General features: G+C 56.5%; 1 protein-coding gene across 1 annotated transcript in view; it reads right to left on the bottom strand.

Moving 5' to 3' along the window:
- Nucleotides 1-21,283, bottom strand: part of MYO7A (myosin VIIA) — a 54,777-nt gene that overhangs the window by 20,040 nt on the left and 13,454 nt on the right. Inside the window, exons 5-28 of the mRNA XM_038761817.1 lie at nt 21,152-21,273; nt 20,182-20,324; nt 19,992-20,105; nt 19,151-19,304; nt 17,849-17,925; nt 17,425-17,544; nt 17,049-17,191; nt 16,298-16,508; nt 16,075-16,210; nt 15,620-15,726; nt 14,484-14,540; nt 13,194-13,250; nt 11,438-11,575; nt 7,075-7,233; nt 6,859-6,951; nt 6,133-6,227; nt 5,777-5,861; nt 5,397-5,615; nt 4,637-4,744; nt 3,103-3,312; nt 1,682-1,885; nt 1,387-1,563; nt 987-1,076; nt 253-380 (exon numbers count right to left, since the gene is read on the bottom strand). Coding sequence (XP_038617745.1) covers nt 253-380; nt 987-1,076; nt 1,387-1,563; nt 1,682-1,885; nt 3,103-3,312; nt 4,637-4,744; nt 5,397-5,615; nt 5,777-5,861; nt 6,133-6,227; nt 6,859-6,951; nt 7,075-7,233; nt 11,438-11,575; nt 13,194-13,250; nt 14,484-14,540; nt 15,620-15,726; nt 16,075-16,210; nt 16,298-16,508; nt 17,049-17,191; nt 17,425-17,544; nt 17,849-17,925; nt 19,151-19,304; nt 19,992-20,105; nt 20,182-20,324; nt 21,152-21,273 — 3,147 coding nt within the window. The remainder of the gene's footprint in view (nt 1-252; nt 381-986; nt 1,077-1,386; nt 1,564-1,681; nt 1,886-3,102; nt 3,313-4,636; nt 4,745-5,396; nt 5,616-5,776; nt 5,862-6,132; nt 6,228-6,858; nt 6,952-7,074; nt 7,234-11,437; nt 11,576-13,193; nt 13,251-14,483; nt 14,541-15,619; nt 15,727-16,074; nt 16,211-16,297; nt 16,509-17,048; nt 17,192-17,424; nt 17,545-17,848; nt 17,926-19,150; nt 19,305-19,991; nt 20,106-20,181; nt 20,325-21,151; nt 21,274-21,283) is intronic.

A 21,283-nucleotide genomic window follows, 5' to 3' on the forward strand; every position in this document is an offset into this window, starting at 1 on the left:
GGTTCCTAATCCTGCCCTGGGGAGGGCCTCTTCAGCTGTCTTTATGTACACTCAGGCAAGTCCAGAGCAGAGGTGTCTGGCTGGGGCAACCTGAGAACTTCCTCCCTGATTCTCCCCAGGGACCCAGCACGGAGCATCCAACCGCCCTGACTTTCCCCGAATGACCCAGGAAGAGGCTGTGGGCGGAGCAGACGTATCCTCCCGCACCCCCGTTTGGGCTCTGTGCCCACCCGGGCTCCGCGCCCGCCTCACCGCAGGGCCGGGCGCAGGATGCCGTTGCCGATGATGAAGTGCAGCTTCTCCAGGTTGGAGGTGGGCCGGTTCTCCAGCATGCTGTTTCCTTGCACCGTAGACTCCCCGTCGTGCAGCCTCTTGGTCACCTGCGGCCCAGACGATAGGGGAGAGGGGCAGACTGGGGGCAGACCCCGCGGCGGGCTGAGCGCTTGGTCCTTGGGGCTGGGAATCTGGAGGTCCAGAGGACGGGGGCCAGAAGACCCTGCTGCCAGGGTAGAACGGCTCCCAGGACGTGGGGAGGCACGAAACCTTCCACTGGGGCTCGGAAGTTCATGGGGAACTCCGGGAGCCAATTCGATGGGCTTGCAGGAAGTTTGGGGACCTGCTCCTCATCAGCTGACCACCCTGGATGTCTACCCTCACTCTCTCTCCCGTTCCTCAATCCCACACCACCCCAGCTGGACCTCTCGGCTTCTTCTAAACAAACATTTTCACTGTCCTTACCCTCAACTCTCCCATCCCCAACCCTTCCCTCACACCTATTCCCCACCCTCCCTTCCATCAAAGCTTCCTAAAAAATTCCCTCCTCCAAGAGGCCTTCTCTCATCGATCTCTCCTTTCTGGTCACGCCATTCCCAGTCTCCTCCTCCATGCGGCCTTCCCTGATGACGTGACCCCCTCAGCCACCTCAGCCCCCAGCCTCCTTGCCTCCTCCGGGCCAGCTGGTTAATGGCAGGAACGGGATCTCTCACCTCTTCGGTCAGCTTTGACTTCTTCTTCAGCGTCAGGGAGACTAGCTTGTGTCGCACGCTGCTCTTCCTGTGCACATCTGGATGCCCGGCCTGTCGTGGGGCAGGGCGGGGTGGGGAGGTGGGCGGACAAGGGTTCCCATGTTAGAGGATGGGTGGTGGGGACAGGTGGCAGGTGCTGGTCCCTAGGCTGGGCTGCTCCCGAGGGTGGAAAGGGAGGCCTTAACCTCTTCTGGGACTTGCCTAGAAGAAACCAGATCTCCTACCCCCACAACTTAGCCTGCACCAAAGCCCTCATCCCCAGCCCCCACCACCCGGCAACCCTCTACTGGGCTGTAGTCAAGCGGCCGCTGCGGGATCTCTGGGGAGGAGGTGACTGGGGACGCTCTTCTGTGGGACTCACCTCTCCCTCTCCTTGCAGCACCTGGAGCTCCCTCTTGTAGGTCTTCTTACCCAGCGTCTCATAGATCTTGGTCATCACGGGGATCTTCTCACTGCCATCGCTCATGGCCGTGTGGTACCTGGGCTCCGGGAGGTCCCCCATGAAGCGCAGGACCGTGATCCAGACCGCCAGGGCCGCCTGAGGGAACAGGAGCAGTCTGGGGGGCTCCCGTCGGCCCCAGACGGCGCACGTGCGTGCAGGGCTCTGCACGCCCGCACCCCACCTCCCGCTCTCCGCCCTTCCCCCGGCTCCTCACCAGCTGGTCCCCCTCATCCTCATGGTACAGCAGGGGCTGCTTGAGGGGCCGCCGGACGTAGCTGTACGTGCTGGTGCCCTGGAAGTAGGTGGCCGCGTACTTGGCGAACTTGTACTCCGACAGGTCTTCCTCGTCCTCCTCGGGCAGGGGCAGGGCGGCGTCCAGGTCTTCTACCACCATCTCCTTCTGCAGCCGCTCCAGGTCCTGCCGGGCGAAGAGGCCCGGGTCACTGGCCGGGTCGGGAGGGGGGACACGGTGGGTACCCACCGTGTCCCGCTTCCCAGACAGGCAGCCTACAGAATCTGGAGTCCGGTCTCTAACCTCCAGCTCTGAGCTCTCTGCTGGGTGTGAAGGTCTGATGCTCCATGTTTGGGAGGAGGAGGCAGTGCAGGGAAGGGGGTCGGCCGCCTGGGTGACCCTCCCCATGACCCGGGTGGACAGCAGGTCAGGGATGAGGGAGAATGCTTGACTGAGCAGACCCCGAGTGCCTTTCTTTCTCTCTCCAGCAAAGAAAGGACCCCCCATCCAACCCCCATAAGACCAGAGAAGTCCAAAGAAGAGATGCGGTCTGGGCTCCAGGCCTCGGCCACAACAGGGAGTGAAATCTCTCTTCTCAAACACTTTTCCTGGTTTCCACAAGGCCCAGGGCCTGGTTGGACCAACGGCTGCTATGGACTGATTCAGACCCCACCCTCGTGACCATGAGCTCTTGGATCAAGGAACCCTTCCCCTGACATAGATGGATATTCAAAAATTGGGCAGTGAATGGCAGAACACCCAGCCCCTGAGCGAACCCCACAGATCTGCCCCACGCCTGTCCAGCCCAGGACTCTGACAGAACTATGTGAGCCCACTGTTGGGTAGGGACTGTCTCTATATGTTGCCAATTTGTACTTCCCAAGTGCTTAGTACAGTGCTCTGCACATAGTAAGTGCTCAATAAATACGATTGATGATGATGATGATGATATTGGGAAGATCCAAGGGTTGGTTGTCCTCCTGGAGGTCCACCTCACGGTTAGGGATGGTTGGACCGGTCCACATCCCTGACTCTCCCCTCTCCATCCCTAACTCTTCCCCCAGTGACCCAGCACGGACCATTCCTGACACTCCCCCTAGGACACAGCAACAGACCCCCTTCCAGCCCAATCTCCTCTAAGACCTGCCAGTGTTTCCGATTGCACAATTCCCCATGCTGGGGAAGAAAGTGTTGGTTTGTCCTGAACCTAACATGCTCCAGCTGCAGTTGGCTGGGGGGCGGAGGGGGTCCCTCGCTCTGGGAGCGGGGGCAAGAGGAGGGAACTGGGGAACAGGAATTCCCCGCCCAGGTTCTGTAAACCCTCCCTCAGTCTGGGGAGAGAACTGCCCCACCCAGGGGGGCTCACGACGTCTCTCCCCTCCCCTCACGCGGCCCCTGGGTACCTCAAAGCCGCTGGGCGCCTGCCCCTCCTGGCCGGGGAGCGAGGCCGTGGCTCCGAGGAAGCCAAACACTTTGTCCACCATCTCTGAGTCGCTGACGGGCTCGTTCCGGGCCTTCTCCATCCGTTCCAGGAGCTCCTTTTTCCTCCGCGCCTCCTCCTTCTCCTTGGCCTCCCTCTCCGCATCCTCGCGGGCCAGCTGGGCCAGGCGCACCTTGGGGACAGGAGGCAGCAAGAGGAGCCATGGGGACTCAGGTGGGACTGGCGAAGGGCAAGACCTGACTGAGGACCCCATCTGCGGGCAGGGTCTGAACCTCCTGTCTGGGTGGGAGACCGTCACCATGGGGCTGCTGGGATTTGGGAGTCCCACCAGGTGACCGGGCACCTCCTGGCGTGGAGCTGTGCCGCCTCTGACCTGGCTGAGACACACTATCATCTGGAGGAGGTGGGCAAGAGGCGGGATTCAAGGGCGTCCACCCTGCAGAACCCCGCCGGACCTACCCCTCGCTCTGGGGAAATGTGCTGGGGCCCAGGCCGAGGAGACGGTGAGACCACCGAGGGTCCTACTGAAAGCTGCCCCACTGAACAGTGCTGGGATCGGGGGGCTGACCCTGGGGCCTGAAGACCTGCCGCTCACCCCCAGCAACTGGCCAGAGGGTGTGATTCAAATAATAATAATAATAATGGCATTTATTAAGCACTTACTATGTGCAAAGCACTGTTCTAAGCGCTGGGGAGATTACAAGGTGATCAGGTTGTCCCTCGGGGGACTCACAGTCATCATCCCCATTTTACAGATGAGGTAACTGAGGCCCAGAGAAGTTAAGTGACTTGCCCAAAGTCACACAGCTGACAATTGGCGGAGCTGGGGTTTGAACCCATGACCTCTGACTCCAAAGCCCGGGCTCTTTCCACTGATCCACACTGCTTCAAGACAGGCATCTCCTTCAGCCCAACTCCTCCCTCCGCCCCAATGCAAATACAGAAGACGCTAGTGAGGAACAGCTCCCCGACAATAAGGTTGCACCGCCTTGAAGCAGCGTGGCTCAGTGGAAAGAGCCCAGGCTTGGGAGTCAGAGGTCGTGGGTTCTAATCCCGGCTCCACCACTGATCAGTTGTGTGACTTTGGGCAAGCCACTTGACTTCTTTGTGCCTCAGTTACCTCATCTGCCAAATGGGGATTGAGACTGTAAGCCCCATGCGACACAGGCTGATTACTTTGTATCTACCTCAGGGCTCAGAACAGTGCTTGGCACATAGTAAGCACTTAACAGATGCCATTATTATTAGTATTATTAGTATTATTATTGTTGAAGCCATAGCTCAGGTAAGTGTGGGACTGCTACATGATTGGTGACCCCAGTGCACCCTCAGGGATGGCTTAGGTAGGAGGAGCTGGGTCTCCAGAGGCAGGGGGCTGGATGAGATTCATTCATTCAATCGCATTTACTAAGCGCTTACTGTGTGCAGAGCACTGTACTAAGCGCTTAATTTAGGAGATGACTGCAGGGGGTGGGGCCCCTTGTGGAGCAGCTGACCTGGTGTTTCTTCTCCGCCTCTTCCTTGGCCTTCTTGGCACTCATCTCCTTCCTGAGACGCTCTTCCTCCGCCCGCCGCAGCCTCTCGGCCTCCAGCCGACGGTGATACTGAGCACGGGGCAGGGAGGTGGGGTGCGGGGCCCGCGGCACCGCCCCAGGGAAACAGAAAGTTCTCCACCAGGCCCCAAAATGATCCCCGGATCATCCGCCTTTCCCAACCATGCTGCTGATCCTCCAGAGTAGGTCACCCCACCCCGGGTTGGGCCTAGCGGGGGTGTCTTTCCAATCTACGGACCCCAAGGAGCGTATGTCCATATCTGTAATTCATTTATTCATATTAATGTCCGCCTCCCCCTCTAGACTGAAAGCTCGTCGTGGGCAGGGAATGTGTCTGCTGTTATTTGTGCTCCCCCGAGCCCTTAGAACAGTGTTTAGCACACAGTAAGTGCTGACTAAATGAATGAACGGAAGGAGCACCCGCACACCCTCTGCCCATCATTGCCCACCGGCCACATGGTCACCTCAGGGGACATCAATCACCCGCAGGATCCACCCCCGGGCAACTCCCCCTTCTAGACTGTGAGCCCACTGTTGGGTAGGGACTGTCTCTATATGTTGCCAACTTGTACTTCCCAAGCGCTTAGTACTGTGCTCTGCACACAGTACAGATTGATTGGTGGGCCCCTGAGGTCCACGCCCAGCCCGCACGTGCCCCGTCCCATAAACCCGCAAGTGGGCAAGCAGGCCTGCCCACACTCACTTCCCCCTTCAGGCGCTGGTGCAGCCTCCTGGCGATCATGCCACGGGCATACGCCTGCACGGTGAGGACGGCCCACAGCCGGTGGCGGAAGGCCCGCCGCACCAGGAAGCCGCGGCACCGCGCCTGGAACTCGATGATGCGCTCGCGGGCGACGCGGTACTGCCGGTGCAGCTGGCGGGCTCGGGAGAGGGCCTGGAGCCTCAGGAATCCAACACGCATCTACGGAGATGGAGGGGGCTCAGCGGAGCTCCCCGGGGCCCACCCCCTGCCCTCTCCACGGCTGCCTGGATTGAGCGGCTGTGGGGCGGCCGCCCTCCCACCGCCCAATTGTCCAGTCGAGCGGCGGAGGGAGGGACGGGGTCAGCTGCGGACACACTCACCGCCCTGTAGTCCCTCCGGCAGCGGTGGCCCCGCCAGTTTCTCTGGATGACCGTCGCAGCCCTTCGCAGCTTCAGGAAATTGGACCTAAGAAGGGTTGGCAGTGGGTTCCAGGACAATGCTTCGACCACCCGTCCCCCAGAGCCCGGCGGGAGCGGGGCCACCGAGGGTTTGCTCTGCTTGCCGTGCCCCACGCTCCCAGAGATTCTCCGTCCAGAGGACTGGAACTGAGTCTTTATGTACCGTTCTCCAGCACTCAGTACAGCGTTGAGCACACAGGAGGTGCTCAGTACGGCATTCAGTATGTAGGAGGCCCTCAGTGCACACCTTGGAATGAGGGAAGGCCCAGCCCGGATACCTGTCGCGGAAGCCCCGGATCACTTTCTGGATGAGGATGACCCGGTCCATGATGGCCTTGTCCCTCTCGATCTCCAGCAGCATGTCATGGTGGTCCTGGCCAGAGACACACCTGGGTCATGGGGCCCCCTCACCTACCAGGCTGCAGCACTTAGGGGTCTAGTGAGGGGGTGGCGATTCAGCTCCTGCCCTCCAAACCCTTGGACAAGTGGGGGAGGAGGAGACCTCTTGAGAGTCAGTCAGTCAATCGTACTTATTGAGCACTTACCGTGTGCAGAGCACTGTAGTAAGTGCTTGGGAGAGTACATTTTAACAATAGACACTTTCCCTACTCACAAAGAACTTACAGTCTAACTGTCCAGGTGATGTGGTCTTGGACCCCCTGAGTGAATCAGGAGCCCAGATGGGGAACAGTCAACAGCCACCCCCATCCTGCCCTCGCCATTCCCCCACTCCCTTTCCAGGCTCCTGCTCAATTCTTCCCCAGGGAGCTTTGCAGCCAAGGGCACCAGAGGCACAGACCCGCGACTGAATGTCCCTTCTGGGTCACTGGCAGAGAGCAAGGGATGGAGAGGGCACAGCCGGGGGGTTTAGTCCGCACCGGGTCACCAGGGGAAAGTCAGGGTGTCAGATGCTCCGGGCTGATCCACCCCAACCTCCGTTCTGCCCGATAAGTCCCTGTGAAGCCAGGAGTTCCCCCCACCCCGTCACCCAGAGGCCCCTTTACCTTCAGAAATATCTTGGTTTTGCCAATCTGCCAATCATCACATCGGCCCAGCACGGCTCTGGCAATGCGTTCGCAGGTGCCGCGCAGGTCCCCCTGGGGAGGGGCGACAGTTATGCTGCCATCCCTCGCTCGTCCCCTGCCCCCCTCTCTGCCAACCAGGCTGTCCGGCCCACGTCCCTCGGACCAATCGGGCCCCCGCGGGTGTGGGGACGGTACCTGTTTGTAAGCCGGTTGCACGCCAGGCAGGAGTACGCGGTAGCGGTCCACAAACTGAACGAAGGTGTAGCGGATTGGGTACCCCGCCCGGCGGATCCGGATGGTCTCCATCATCCCCGAGTAGCGCAGCTGCCGCACGCACAGCTGACGGTCGAACAGCTGCACGGGGCCAGATGGCAGTCAGGGCCCCGGGCCCCACCCCTCTCCCACATCCCTGACCCCCATGGAGACGTTGCTGGGATCGGGGCGATTCCTGAACCCCAGGTCAGGGGACAGTCTGAAGTCAAGCTGGGGCCTAGTCAGAGGCCACAGACACAACTAATGAAGGAGGAAAACGGTCTGGATTAAAATGGTGGTCAGCAACTTGTCCCTCGCCAATAGTCCACTCCCGGCTGCCCATGCCTGGGATACTGAGAGGCACTGCGGGATGGAGGCCCTTTTTCCTAGCTCTCAGTTCCACAGAGGCATCTCTGGGCCATCTTCATCCCAAATGAAGCAGCATGGCCTAGCGGAAAGAGCACGGAGCTGGGTCTCAGAGAACCTGGGTCTAATCCTGGCTCTGTCAACTGCTTGCTGAGTGACCTCGGGCAAGTCACTTAACTTTTCTGTGTCTTAGTTTGCCTCTTCTCCCTCCTTCCTAGACTGAGCACCCTGTGGGATGGGAACTATGTCCAACCTAATTAACTTGTAGCTACCCCAGCACTTAGAACAATGTTTGAAATATTTTAAGTGCTTAACAAATACCATAATTTTTTTAAAAAAAACCCTATTTCCCCTGGTTCAGACTAGCCTTAGGGCCTGAGCCATGACTTCCCCTCTGTCCAGTGGCTGAGGGAGGGCTAGCCCATGGACCTCAGCCCCAAGCTGGCCAGGCCCCAGCCTTCCAACAGGGGTGGGAAAAGACCCAGGAGTGCTGGGAGGCCTGGTGTCATCATCATCATCATCAATCGTATTTATTGAGCGCTTACTGTGTGCAGAGCACTGTACTAAGCGCTTGGGAAGTACAAGTTGGCAACGTATAGAGACAGTCCCTACCCAACAGTGGGCTCACAGTCTACTGGAGGCATAATGCCAGGCTGGGTGGGCTATTGGGATGACACTGAGATGACCCTGACTTCCAGGGGCCCCGGCGGTTCTTATTGCCCACCCTGCCCCACCATCCCTGCGGTCGCTACGGCATTATCACCTCAACTATCACAGCTAAGCCAGGCTCCATAAAGACTCCCTTTTCTGCAGCCAGGTAGCCCTGACCCTCCTGCTCTTCCTCCTGCCCCTCACCTCCTCCAATAATAATAATAATAATGGCATTTATTAAACACTTACTATGTACAGAGCACTGTTCTAAGCGCTGGGGAGGTTACAAGGTGATGAGGGACTGTCTCTATATGTTGCCAACTTGCACTTCCCAGGCGCTTAGTACAGTGCTCTGCACACAGTAAGCGCTCAATAAATACGATTGATGGATTGATGAGGTTGTCCCACGGGGGGCTCACAGTCTTCATCCCCATTTTACAGATGAGGTAACTGAGGCATGGAGAAGTTAAGTGACTTGCCCAAAGCCACACAGCTGACAAGTGGTGGAGCTGGGATCTGAACCCATGACCTCTGACTCATTCATTCATTCATTCAATCGTATTTATAGAGTGCTTACTGTGTGCAGAGCACTGTACTAAGCGCTTGGGAAGTCCAAGTTGGCAACATATAGAGACGGTCCCTACCCAACAGTGGGCTCACAGTCTAGGAGGGGGAGACAGAGAACAAAACAAAACATAGTAACAAAATAAAATAATCAGAATAAATATGTACAAATAAAATAAATAAATAAATTTATCCAAAGCCCGTGCTCTTGTCACTGAGCCATGCTGCTTCTCCAACCATTCTGTTCCCCAGCTGACACCCCAAAAGACAGTGTGTGTGTGTGTTTGTGTGTGTGTCTCTCTCTCTCACACACAAACAGTGTTCCCTAGTGGGAAGAGCTGGGGCTGGGTCCCAGCTCTGCCCCAGATCGGCTGAGTGACCTTGCCCAAGTCACTTAACCCCTGTGGGCCTCAAATTCCTTCTCTGGAAAATGGAGAGAGTAGTCTCAGCCTCGGAGACGTTGCGAGGGTGAGATGGGACTCACCCCCCTTTTAGACTGTGAGCCCACTGTTGGGAAGGGACTGTCTCTATACGTTGCCAATTTGTACTTTCCAAGCGCTTAGTACAGTGCTCTGCACATAGTAAGCGCTCAATAAATACGGTTGATGATGATGATGATGGGATGCATGACGAGAAAGGACTTTGGGGAAACTACTTTTCCCACTGCCACTCTCTGTCTCTCTCTTGACAGGACCCAATCCCTGTCCAGGTGGACATCAGCCTCACTCCCTCTGGGCTGGAAGAGAAAGTTTCCTGCTGGGAGGTGGTGGGGGTAGTCTTTGAAACTTTCCAAGGATTGGCCCTTCCTGCTGTCCCATTTCCTCTCTCTCTCCAGCACAGGACTTCCTCCCCAACTCAGTTCATCAGCAATCCATTTCCTGCCTTGCGGGGTGGTTGTGGGGGGTGCGGCGTGGGCTGCGGTGGGGCCGGGCCCCTCGCCTGGCTGAAAATCAGTGTCCTCCCTGCCCCTCGGGGTCAGAATTGGGCCGTGGACACCTCTCCGGGGGCAGTAAGTGGGCACTTCATTAACTCCATTAACTTCATTAATTAATTAATTAATTAATTTCATTAACACGTCATTAACTCCTCCTTCATTAACACTTCATTAACTCCTCCTTCCAGACTGTGAGCCCATTGTTGGGTAGGGACCGTCTCTAATGACATTTATTAATCAGTCAATCAATCGTATTTGTTGAGCGCTTACTGTGTGCAGAGCACGGGACTAAGCGCTTGGGAAGTACATGTTGGCAACACATAGAGACAGTCCCTACCCAACAGTTGGCTCACAGTCTAGAAGGGGGAGACAGAGAACAAAACCAAACATATCAACAAAATAAAATAGAATAGATATGTACAAGTAAAATAAATAAATGAATAAATAGAGTAATAAATATGTACAAACATATATCCATATATACAGGTGCTGTGGGGAAGGGAAGGAGGTAAGACGGGGGGGATGGAGAGGGGGATGGGGGGGAGGAAGGGAGGGACTCAGTTATTAAGCGCTTACTATGTGCAAAGCACTATTCTAAGCGCTGGGGAGGTACAAAGTGATCAGGTTGTCCCACGGGGGGCTCCCAGTCTTAATCCCCATTTTACAGATGAGGGAACTGAGGCACAGAGAAGTGAAGTGACTTGCCCAAAGTCACACAGCTGACAATTGGCGGAGCTGGGATTAGAACCCATGACCTCCAAAGCCCGGGCTCTTTCCACTGAGCCACACTGCTTCTCCTTCTCTATATGTTGCCGACTTGTACTTCCCAAACGCTTAGTACAGTGCTCTGCACACAGTAAGCCCTCAATAAATACGATTGAATGAATGAATTAACCATCACCATAATCACCATCTGCCGCCCAGAGAAGCAGCGTGGCTCAGTGGAAAGAGCCCTGGCTTTGGAGTCAGAGGTCAAGAGTTCAAATCCCCACTCCGCCAATTGTCAGCTGTGTGACCTTGGGCAAGTCACTTAACTTCTCTTTGCCTCAGTTACCTCATCTGTAAAATGGGGATTAAGACTGTAAGCCTCCCCGTGGGACAACCTGATCACCCTGCAACCTCCCCAGCGCTTAGAACAGTGCTTTGCACATAGCAAGCGCTTAATAAATGTCATTATTATTATTATTATTATTGATGGGCCAGGGCCCCTCCCCAGACACCAGTCTCCCCCCGACCCGCCGCCGCCATCCAACATGGGCATCTCCTGGGGCCTTGGGATCCCGGGGTCTGAGGGGTCCCGGAATCCAGGCCCCGCAAGGTGGGGACTGCAACTTGTCCAGGTTCATCCAACCCGAATCGTGATGGGACCTTGCTCAGGAGAGGGCACGGTCGCTGAACATTTCCAAGATCCCGGAAGTTTGGATTTTATCCTGCCCGACATTCAACACCTTTCCAGCTGGGCCCATGTGCACTACCCCGTGTTGGCTAAGGAAGCCACATGTCCTTTGGGGCAGCTAGGCCAGGCTGAAAGCCTCCAGCTGGGGCCCTACTGGATGGGGCTCAGGGTGGGGATTTGAAAGCCGCTGTCCCTACCTCACTGGCACCTCCCCGGCTCCTAGACTCAGTTTCCCGGCTGTGTAATGGGTCCAGGGACATTATCCTTCCATCCAGGGATGGACAAGGAGCGAATGGCCAGTGTGGACTTAAGGCAGAAAGGGGGTCCTTCCCCCAACTCGTGGCCAACTCAAGAGCAGGGAATCTCCCACCCACCAGCCCCCAGCTTCCCCTCACCATGGGCTTCTTGAACTCATTGGGCTTGATGCAGCGGACGAAGAAGGGCTGGCAGGCGCTCAGGGTCCGCATGAGCAGCTCCAGGGACCGCTTGAACTGGCAGCTGAGGGTCGGTGAGCGCTTCCTGGTCTCGGCTCCCTGCCGGCGTCGTTTCGTGGGGCCGGGAGCCGGGGCAGGGACGGGGGGAGAGAGGGAAAAAGAGAGTGGGAGGAAGAGAGATGGACGGAGGGAGGGAGGGGGTCAGTGGGAAGGCCGCAGGAAGTGGAGAGAGGACAGGAGGTTGGGAAATGTTTTTCTCCTCCCCGTTTCCTGCAGCCCCTGCTGACTGGGGTGTCACAGGGTGTTACAGGGATCCAGGGAGCATGGAAGGGGTCGCAGAGAGGGGTGAGGGGTCACAGGAAAGGGGCTCTGGGTCCGGGGGGCACTGCTTTCTGGGAGAATTTTCTGGAATTAAAATCCCCCCATCTCTCCCCACTGCCTCCCTCTTCCAAATGCTCCTGGGCCCTGGGGCCACCAGGTCCCTGGACTGTCCCACCTTCTGTGGGTGGGGTCTCTCTGACCCCCAGAATGTGCTCCCCCCAAGCCCTGCGACTGAAAGGGGACAGGGTCTAGGTGGACCTGAGATCCCTGGAAGGAAAGGGGTCCACCCGCCTGCCTGCCCCGAAGCCCGCGGTACCAACTGCCCCGCTTTCCTTTTCTCCGGGGCAGAAATCGGTTGGCCCTGGGGAGGTGGGGGACCCTAGTAGCAGCGTGGCTCAGTGGAAAGAGCCCGGGCTTTGGAGTCAGAGGTCATGGGTTCAAATGCCAGCTCTACCATTTGTCAGCTGGGTGACTTTGGGCAAGTCACTTCACTTCTCTGGGCCTCAGTTACCTCATCTGTCAAATGGGGATGAAGACTGAGCCCCCCCGTGGGCCAACCTGATCACCTTGTAACCTCCCTAGGGCTTAGAACAGTGCTTTGCACATAGTAAGCGCTTAATAAATGCCATCGTTATTCCCCCTTCTAGCCTGTGAGCCCATTGTTGGATAGGGACCGTCTCCATATGTTGCCGATTTGTACTTCCCAAGTGCTTAGCACAGTGCTCTGCACATTCAATAAATACGACTGAATGAATGAATAATAATAATAATAATGATGATGGCATTTGTTAAGCGCTTACTATGTGCAAAGCACTGTTCTAAGCGCTGAGGAGTATACAAGGTGATTAGCAGATTGAAGCAGCGTGGCTTAGTGGTAAGAGCCCGGGCTTTGGAGTCAGGGTTCATGGGTTTAAATCCCGGCTCTGCCAACTGTCAGCTGTGTGACTTTGGGCAAGTCACTTAACTTCTTTGTGCCTCACTTACCTCACCTGCAAAATGGGTATGAAGACTGTGAGCCCCCCCGTGGGACAACCTGATCACCTTGCAACCTCCCCAGCACTTGAAACAGTGCTTTACACTTAGTAAGCGCTTAATAAAAATGCTATTATTATTATTATTATTACCGCTCAGGCCACCCGCTCCTGAGACCTGGACCCCGGCAGCCTACCTCCCAGCACCCGTGGGGGTGAGACTGGAGGGGGGAATGGATGGACAGGATTTCCAGAACTCAGAGCCCAGATTCTGCTTGGCACAGGGAAGCCACCTCACCATTCCTGGTCCCAGAACGACCCAGACCTCCGAGCCCTACCCCCGTGGGGCCTCGGCCAGGGGCGCGAACATCACGGCCCCTCCTGAGACCCACCACTCTCGAAGACAGACAGACGGACCCTTTTACCTTAGCGGAAGGAGCCGACGAGGGACCCAGAGAGCCAGACGCGTAGCCGCAGAGAAACTAGGGGCAGGAGAGGAAGAGGAGGAGAAAAGGAATCCACATTGGGGACTGGCAGCCTCATCAGTTCTGCCTGTTTTTTTTTAAGGCATTTATTAAGCGCTTACTATGTGCAAAGCACTGTTCTAAGCACTGGGGAGGTTACAAGGTGATCAGGTTGCCCCACAGGGGGCTCACAGTCTTCATCCCCATTTGACAGATGAGGGAACTGAGGCACAGAGAAGTTAAGTGACTTGCCCAAAGTCACCCAGCTGACAATTGGTGGAGCCGGGATTTGAACCTGTGACCTCTGACTCCAAAGCCCGTGCTCTTTTCCACTGAGCCACGCTGTTTCTCCTCCTGCTCCCACTGTATGTGGAGATTCTGTCGGCAGCCCTGCCCCAACACCATTAGCTTATAATTTCCACGAGGGCAAGGATCATGGCATCCGCGGCGTGCTTCCACGCTCTTACGACAGCGCTCCACACACAGTTGGCGTCCAGTACACCACTCCACATGCAGGAGCTTTCAGTGGACTCTGAACAAGGCATCGGTGAACTTTGGCTCACGTCCTGAAGTTACGACTGGCTGTTCACCCATAGATCAAGAGGGGTGAGGACTCTCCCCCCTCTAGATGCAGCGTGGCTCAGTGGAAAAGAGCACGGGCTTTGGAGTCAGAGGTGCCAATTGTCAGCTGTGTGACTTTGGACAAGTCACTTCACTTCTCTGGGCCTCAGTCACCCCATCTGGAAAATGGGAATTAAGACTGTGAGCCCCCCGTGGGACCACCTGATCACCTTGTAACCTCCTCAGCGCTTAGAACAGTGCTTTGCACATAGTAAGCACTTAATTAAATGCCATCATTATTATTATTAGACTGTACGCTAGCTGTGGGCAGGGAATGTGTCTATTGTTAAACTGCATTCTCCCAGGTGCTTAGTACAGCGCTCTGCACACAGTTAGCGCTCAATAAATGATTGAACGAATGAATGACTGGCCCAAAGCAGGTCTGTAGAGTGAGAAGTGAAAGGGCCAGAGGTCACAGGCCAAGGATCATTGGTCCTACCCCCCCCCCAAACCACATTGGGCACTTCAGTGTGCTTTGTACTCCATTCGGCCCATCGGGCCCCCCGGCCCCCCACAACAAACATACATACACACATACATATCCCGGCAGGGTCCCCCCGCCACCCGACCGGCCCACCTCAACAAAGCAGGATGGATCTATGGGCAGGCAGCCCTCAGGCCGGGGTTTACCTTCACAGAAGGAGCTGACGTGGGGCCCAGGGAGCCGGAAGCATAGCCACAGAGGAACTGCAGAGACAGAGAAAGAGCCAGGGCAGCTGGGGCAGAGCTGGAGCCGGAACCAGAGTCAATCAATCAATCAATCAATCGTATTTATTGAGCGCTTACTGTGTGCAGAGCACTGGGCTAAGCGCTTGGGAAGTCCAAGTTGGCAACATATAGAGACAGTCCCTACCCAACAGTGGGCTCACAGTCTAAAAGGGGGAGACAGAGAACAAAACCAAACATACTAACAAAATAAAATAAATAGAATAGATATATACAAGTAAAATAAATAAATAAATAGAGTAACAAATATGTACAAACATATACATATATACAGGTGCTGTGGAGAAGGGAAGGAGGTAAGATGGGGGGGATGGAGGGAGGACGAGGGGGAGAGGAAGGAAGGGGCTCAGTGTGGGAAGGCCTCCTGGAGGAGGTGAGCTCTCAGTAGGGCCTTGAAGGGAGGAAGAGAGCTAGCTTGGCGGATGGGCAGAGGGAGGGCATTTCAGGCCCGGGGGTCGATGGCGGGACAGGCGAGAACAAGGTACGGTGAGGAGATTAGCGGCAGAGGAGCGGAGGGTGCGGGCTGGGCTGCAGAAGGAGAGAAAGGAGTTGAGGTAGGAGGGGGTGAGGTGATGGACAGCCTTGAAGCCCAGGGTGAGGAGTTTCTGCCTGATGTGCAGATTGATTGGTAGCCATTGGAGATTTTTGAGGAGGGGAGTAACATGCCCAGAGCGTTTCTGGACAAAGACAACCCGGGCAGCAGCATGAAGTATGGATTGACTCTTGAAGTGAAGAGTCAGGGGCAGAGGGAGAGCGGGGTTGGAGTCTGAGCCGGAGCAAGGCTAGGTTCTCCCCAACAACACCTAGGCGCTGCTGATGGAGACAGAGCCCCGGACTGGGCAAGCCGAGCGCTGGGCGAACCAGAAGCTGGGTGGGCCGAGGGAGCTAAGCTGGGGTGTGCGGCTCGGCCTGGACGCCGCCTGGGCTCAAGGGGCAGAGGGTGCAGGGGGGAAACACCTCATTTACTCCCCAGTCCGTGGTTCGTCCTTTCCCCCAGCCTTGCCTCTCCCCTGCCCTCCGCCTCCCCCCGCCCCCTTTACCATGGCCACGTCGGCCTGGAAGATCTGCTTGATGAACTTGTTTTTGGACGAGTGGACCAGCTGAATGATGTCTCCGTGCAGAGTGTCCCGGTTTTTTTCCAGGAACCCTGGAGGGCACAGAGTGGGCAGCCCGCCAAGGGCCGGCGGGTGGGTTTCCTTGAGGGCAGGGATCGAGGCCACTGCTCGATTATATTCTCCTAAGCGCTTAGTGCAGCGCTGTGGACGTGGGGGTGCCCAATCCGTATGCTGACTCTGATATTGGTGCCCTCCCAATAGGGGCCTAAACCTTGCCCCTCTCCCACTGGGAGTCGTCATCTGTATTTACTGAGCACTTACTGTGTGCAGAGCACTGTACTAAGTGTTTTGGAGGTATAATATAACAATATAAACAGGCGTATTCCCTGCCCACAACAAGCTGACAGTCTAGATCCAGGTAGGGCCACCCCTCTGGGCACCTTGCGTTTCGTAGTAGACCACGCCGGCGAAGTGGTTGATGCCAAACTGGGTCTGGTGGTTGTTCCGGGGGGAGACGTAGCTGGGGTTCAGCCTGTGCTGGGAGTTCAGCTTGTGCAGCATGGTTGAATCTGTGCCCTGCAGCGGTTGGCACGGACGTTGGCCCCCCAGCCCCTTCCCAACCCTAGACCCCCCCCCACCCGCAGGGTCCCACCCAGCCCCAACCTTGGGGAACTTGCTCTCCTCGTCGATGAGCGAGATGATGTTCATGGGTCTGTTGGCGATCATGTCCAGCGCGTCCTGGTTGTCGGTGAACTCGATGTGCAGCCAGTCGATGTCCTCCAGGTTGTACTCCTCCTGCTCCAGTTTAAACACGTGGCGCACGAAGAACTGCTGCAGGTGCTCATTGGCAAAGTTGATGCACAGCTGCTCGAAACTGGGTGGGGACGGGAGGTTTCAGAGGGAGGCCCACCCCCACGACGCGGGAACCCAGGAGCGTCGGGACCACGAGTGGCTGAGGGAAGCCAGGTGACGGGCAAAACCGAAACCGGGCAACGTAAGTAAAACCAATGGGCTCAAAACGCTGCCCTGCCCTCACACAGGTGTGGTCTCCATGGAGAGGACGGGCCAAAGGAGCTGGGCAGGGGCCATAGCGGGGCCATCGGGATGGTCGGGGGTGGAGCAATGTCTGGGTAGGATGTGCTGGGAGCTGCCAGTTGAGAAGGGCAGGGGCGGGGCAGAGTGAGGGGATGTGCCAGAGTGGCACTCAGGGCTGCCGGGTAGGGACTGTCTCTATATGTTGCCAATTTGTACTTCCCAAGCACTTAGTACAGTGCTCTGCACATAGTAAGCGCTCAATAAATACGATTGATGATGATGATGATGGATTTGCAGGGGACTTTGGGGGCGGGGAGCACTGGAGGAGGAGGGACAGGGAAAAAGACCAGGAGGCATGTAGAGCAGGGCAGGTGAGTACCTGTTGACAGTGAAGTTTTCAAACCCAAAGATGTCCAACAGTCCGATGGATCTGCGGGTGTTCTTGGCCCCTTGGGGCGGGGGGCGGTAAATGGCCGCGTTGATCTTGTCCACGATCCACACGAACAGGCGTCCGTAAATGCCCTGCGGGTAGTCACACGGTGCTGGGGCTTGGCTGAGGGCGGGCGGGAGGGGAGAGAGCTGAGAGGAGGGTCAGGGAGGGGTGGGGGAAGGCCAGTGGGGAGGACCAGTGGGGAGGGCCTGGTAGAGAAGACCGGAAAGTAGGCCCCAGCCAGCCTCGGACCCAGCAGCTGAGAAAATGGGGGAGTCATCCCACCCGGGCAGACAGCGAGCGATGTCGTGGGCACAAGGCCGACCTTAACGAATGCATCTCTGACATCCAGGGCTTGTTCCATGCTCAGGGGAGTCGACACGGTCTCCCCCCGGGTGATGATGGTCCGGCTGGTGAGGCAGTTCATCAGGGCCTGAGGGTTGACCTGGAGGCCCACAGAGAAACAGGCGTGGATTCCCCAGCCCTGACCCCACCCAGCGATGGGTCACAGTCTTTTAGACTGTGAGCCCACTGTTGGGTAGGGATTGTCTCTACATGTTGCCAACTTGTACTTCCCAAGCGCTTAGTACAGTGCTCTGCACACAGTAAGCGCTCAATAAATACGATTGATTGATTGATTGATTGATTGATTGATGTGCGGCTGGGGACCGTATTTTCCGAAACCAAGGAGACCCCAGGAGACCCCGGGCTTTCTCCCCAAGCCCTGTGGCCCACCAGCCTTTACTGACCTCCAGCAGGGCCGCCGCTGTGGCCAGTGACGGGGAGAAGACGACCTCACAGGCATCCAGGTTATCAAACACACGAGCTGTTGGGGGGGGGGATTTCCGGGGTCTGTGGTGGGGGTAGGCCTCGGAGGTTGGGGGGGATCCCCTGGGGTCCTCGCTGCCTTTCAATTCTCCCACTCAATCTACTGCCTAATCCTGCTCGCTCTTCCTCCACAACGACTCCCAGATTCACCCTCTCCTCACCCCAACGGGCCAAGCTCTGGTCAAATGATCAGAACAGCCTCCTCGCTGGTCTCCCTGCCTCCAGCCTCTCCCCCTTCCAATCCAGACTCCCCGCTGCCGCTACCCGGATCATCTTCCTGAAGCATCGCTCGGCTCACATCTCCCACTGCCTCCCCATGGCCCTCTGCATCGCAAACACACTCGGCTTCAAGGTTCTCAACCAACCAACCCCACTTTCCATATCGGCTCTCCTCACCTGCTACTCCCCAGCTCGCTCTCTTTGCTCATCTCAATCCAACCTTTTCACGGAACCTCGCTCCTCTCCCACCTCCTCTGATTCCTCTGGCCTGGGCACCCTCCTTTCCCAAACCTGATGATAGCCCACAGTGTGCCTCACATCCAGTGTCCAGATTAGCTCTCAGCACCCCAAATTGTACAAACCCACCAGCCATCTCCAGCGCTTATTTACACCTTGGCACATTTCTATATCGGTTATTCAATAGTACTTTCACGTCCTGTGGTTCCTCTGCAAATATTTTCATGCCTGACTTTCCCATTACAGAGCAAGCTCCTTTTGGGCAGAGAATGTCTCCCTTGTCTTTTCTGAACTTCCCAAATGCTGAGTACAGTGCACTGCACTCAGGGGGAGCTCAATAAATGCTGCTAGGACAAACAACTGTGAAGACGACTCTGGACAGGGACTACTGATAAAACCCAGCCGATTACCAGCCTCTGTCAAATAGCTTCACGCTCAGGTGACTAAATCTCTCAGCGAGTAAAACAGTAGAGAAGCAACCTCGGAAGGGTTTAGTGGTCTGCGCGTCAGAAGACTCAGGTTCAAGCCGCAGCTCTGTCCCACATCTCCTCGATGTAACCTCGGACAAGTCACTTCACCCTCTCTCTGCCTCAGTTTCTTCCTCTGTACAACGGGGAGAATCACTGCTACCTCCCAGGGATAGTGAATGAGAGCCAAAAGGGTGTGACTAAAGCGGGGAAGGGGGCACGGACGGGGGGCATGGTGGCACGGCCCCACCCGGGCCAGGAATAGCAGGAGGTGGCCCAGAGCCGGCCCAGTGGCCTCACCTTCATACCGCAGGTTGCCCATGTGCAGGATGGCGGCCAGCAACTTGGAGATCTCCCAGTTCTCGGTGTCGGTGAACATCAGTACCTTCATGGCTGAGCGGATGTTGGCATACTCTTTGCTGTCGTCCCGGCCATCGCAGGTGGTTGTGTTACCCTGGACAGACACGGAAAGACTGTAAGCTCATTGTAAGCGGGGAATGTGTCCATTTAGTGTTATACTGTGCTCTCTTAAGCGCTTAGTACAGTGCTCTGCACACAGAAAGCCCTCAATGAACATGATTAAATGAATGAATGAAAGGGGGATGTGCTGGGGCGGGGGGGGGGCGGGGGTGACCACCCAGACAGAGCACCTAGCACAGCACCCCACCCAAAGATCTCCTTTCCACCCACAAACAGGGTGCCCAGCATACAGCACAGGTGCCCACCCTGGTGTCCTACACTCAGACAGTCAATTGTAGTTATTGAGTGCTTACAATTGTATTGTACACAAATACACTCAATTGTATTTATTGAGTGTGGACAGCACTGTACTAAACACTTGGGAGAGTGTACTAGAACAATAAACGGACACATTCCCAACCCACAAGGAGTTTACAGTCTAGAAAGAGACAGATATTAATCTAAATAAATAAATTACAGATGGGTACATAAGGGCCACGGAGCTGGGAGGGGGGATGAATAAAGGCAGCAAGTCAGGGTGACCCAGAAGGGAGTGGGAGAAGAGGAAAGGAGGGCTTAGTCAGGGAAGGCCTCTTGGAAGATATGTGGCTTCGGTAAGGCATGATGCTACCTGAGAAATGCCCTCGCCCCCTCACAGCCCGTATCTTGCCCGTGCCCTCACCATTGCCAGGTAGTTGTAGTCTGAGGCCTTGCCCAGCCCCAGTTTCTTCCGCTGCTCCGCCGTCACCCCTTGGAGCAGGCAGTAGAACACGTGGTAGTTCCTCTCATCCGGAGCCTGCGGTCATGAGGACACAGTCTGAGCCTCCTCTCCGCCCCGCAGTCGGGACCCCTCCCCGCCAGACCCCACCGACCTGGCGGCAGACGCGGGACTTCTCCAAGAGGTACTGCTCGATCTTGGCCCCCTCGATGGCCCCGCGCTTGCTGAAGTGGATGTCGATGTACTTCCCAAACCGGCTGGAGTTGTCGTTGCGGATGGTCTTGGCATTCCCGAAAGCTGCGGGAGGTCAGCAGCGGCGTGGCCCAAGGGCACCTGTTCTGGGCCAATCCGGCCGGTGCAGGGCCCGGGGAGGGGGTGTCCTCCACCCACCCTCGGGGCAGTGCCAGCTGCCAATCAGGCCAGGCTGACGCACTAAACCCGAGGGCGTGGAAGGGATAGAGTCAATCAATAGTATCGATTTTTTCACTGTATTGAGCAGTGGAGAGAATACAGTAGAGTTAGTAGACAGAATTCCTGCTCTCAGGGAGCTTAAAGTCTGGGGGTGAGGTAGGGCAAACGTGACATGAGAATACATCAAAAGTAGAGGGAAGGAACGGACTATAAAGATTTGGAAGCCGGGGCTGGCGGAGTGAGTCTTCGAGTGCTTAGGGACTGTGGACGTGCTGAAGTGGAAGTATGAATTATAATAATAATGATAATGATGGCATTTATTAAACGCTTACTATGTGCAAAGCACTGTTCTAAGCGTTGGGGAGGTTACAAAGTGACCCGGTTGTCCCACAGGGGGTCACAGTCCTAATCCCCATTTTACAGATGAAGTAACTGAGGTGCAGAGAAGTGAAGTGACTTGCCCAAACAGTCACACAGCTGACAATCGGTGGAGCCGGGATTTGAACCCACGACCTCTGACTCCAAAGCCCGCGCTCTTTCCACCGAGCCACGCTGCTTCTCATTATGGTATTAGTACCGGAGGGAATAGGGTGGGGAGATGAGACGGGACTCAGGGAAGACCTCCCGGAGGAGATGTGATTTCAAGAGAGTTTTGAGGATGGGGAGGGCAGCGGACTGCCGCGCTCCCGGCGGGCCACCCGCAGCGGACCCACCTTCCAGGATGGGGTTGGCTTCCAGGACTTGTTGCTCGATCCATGAGTGCTGCCCGCTGACAGCCGCCAGGAACTGTAGGATCAGCTTGGTGCTCTCCGTCTTCCCCGCCCCGGACTCCCCGCTGCCAGTAG

Source organism: Tachyglossus aculeatus, chromosome 20 (genome assembly GCF_015852505.1).
Source record: "Tachyglossus aculeatus isolate mTacAcu1 chromosome 20, mTacAcu1.pri, whole genome shotgun sequence".
Lineage (NCBI taxonomy): Eukaryota > Metazoa > Chordata > Mammalia > Monotremata > Tachyglossidae > Tachyglossus > Tachyglossus aculeatus.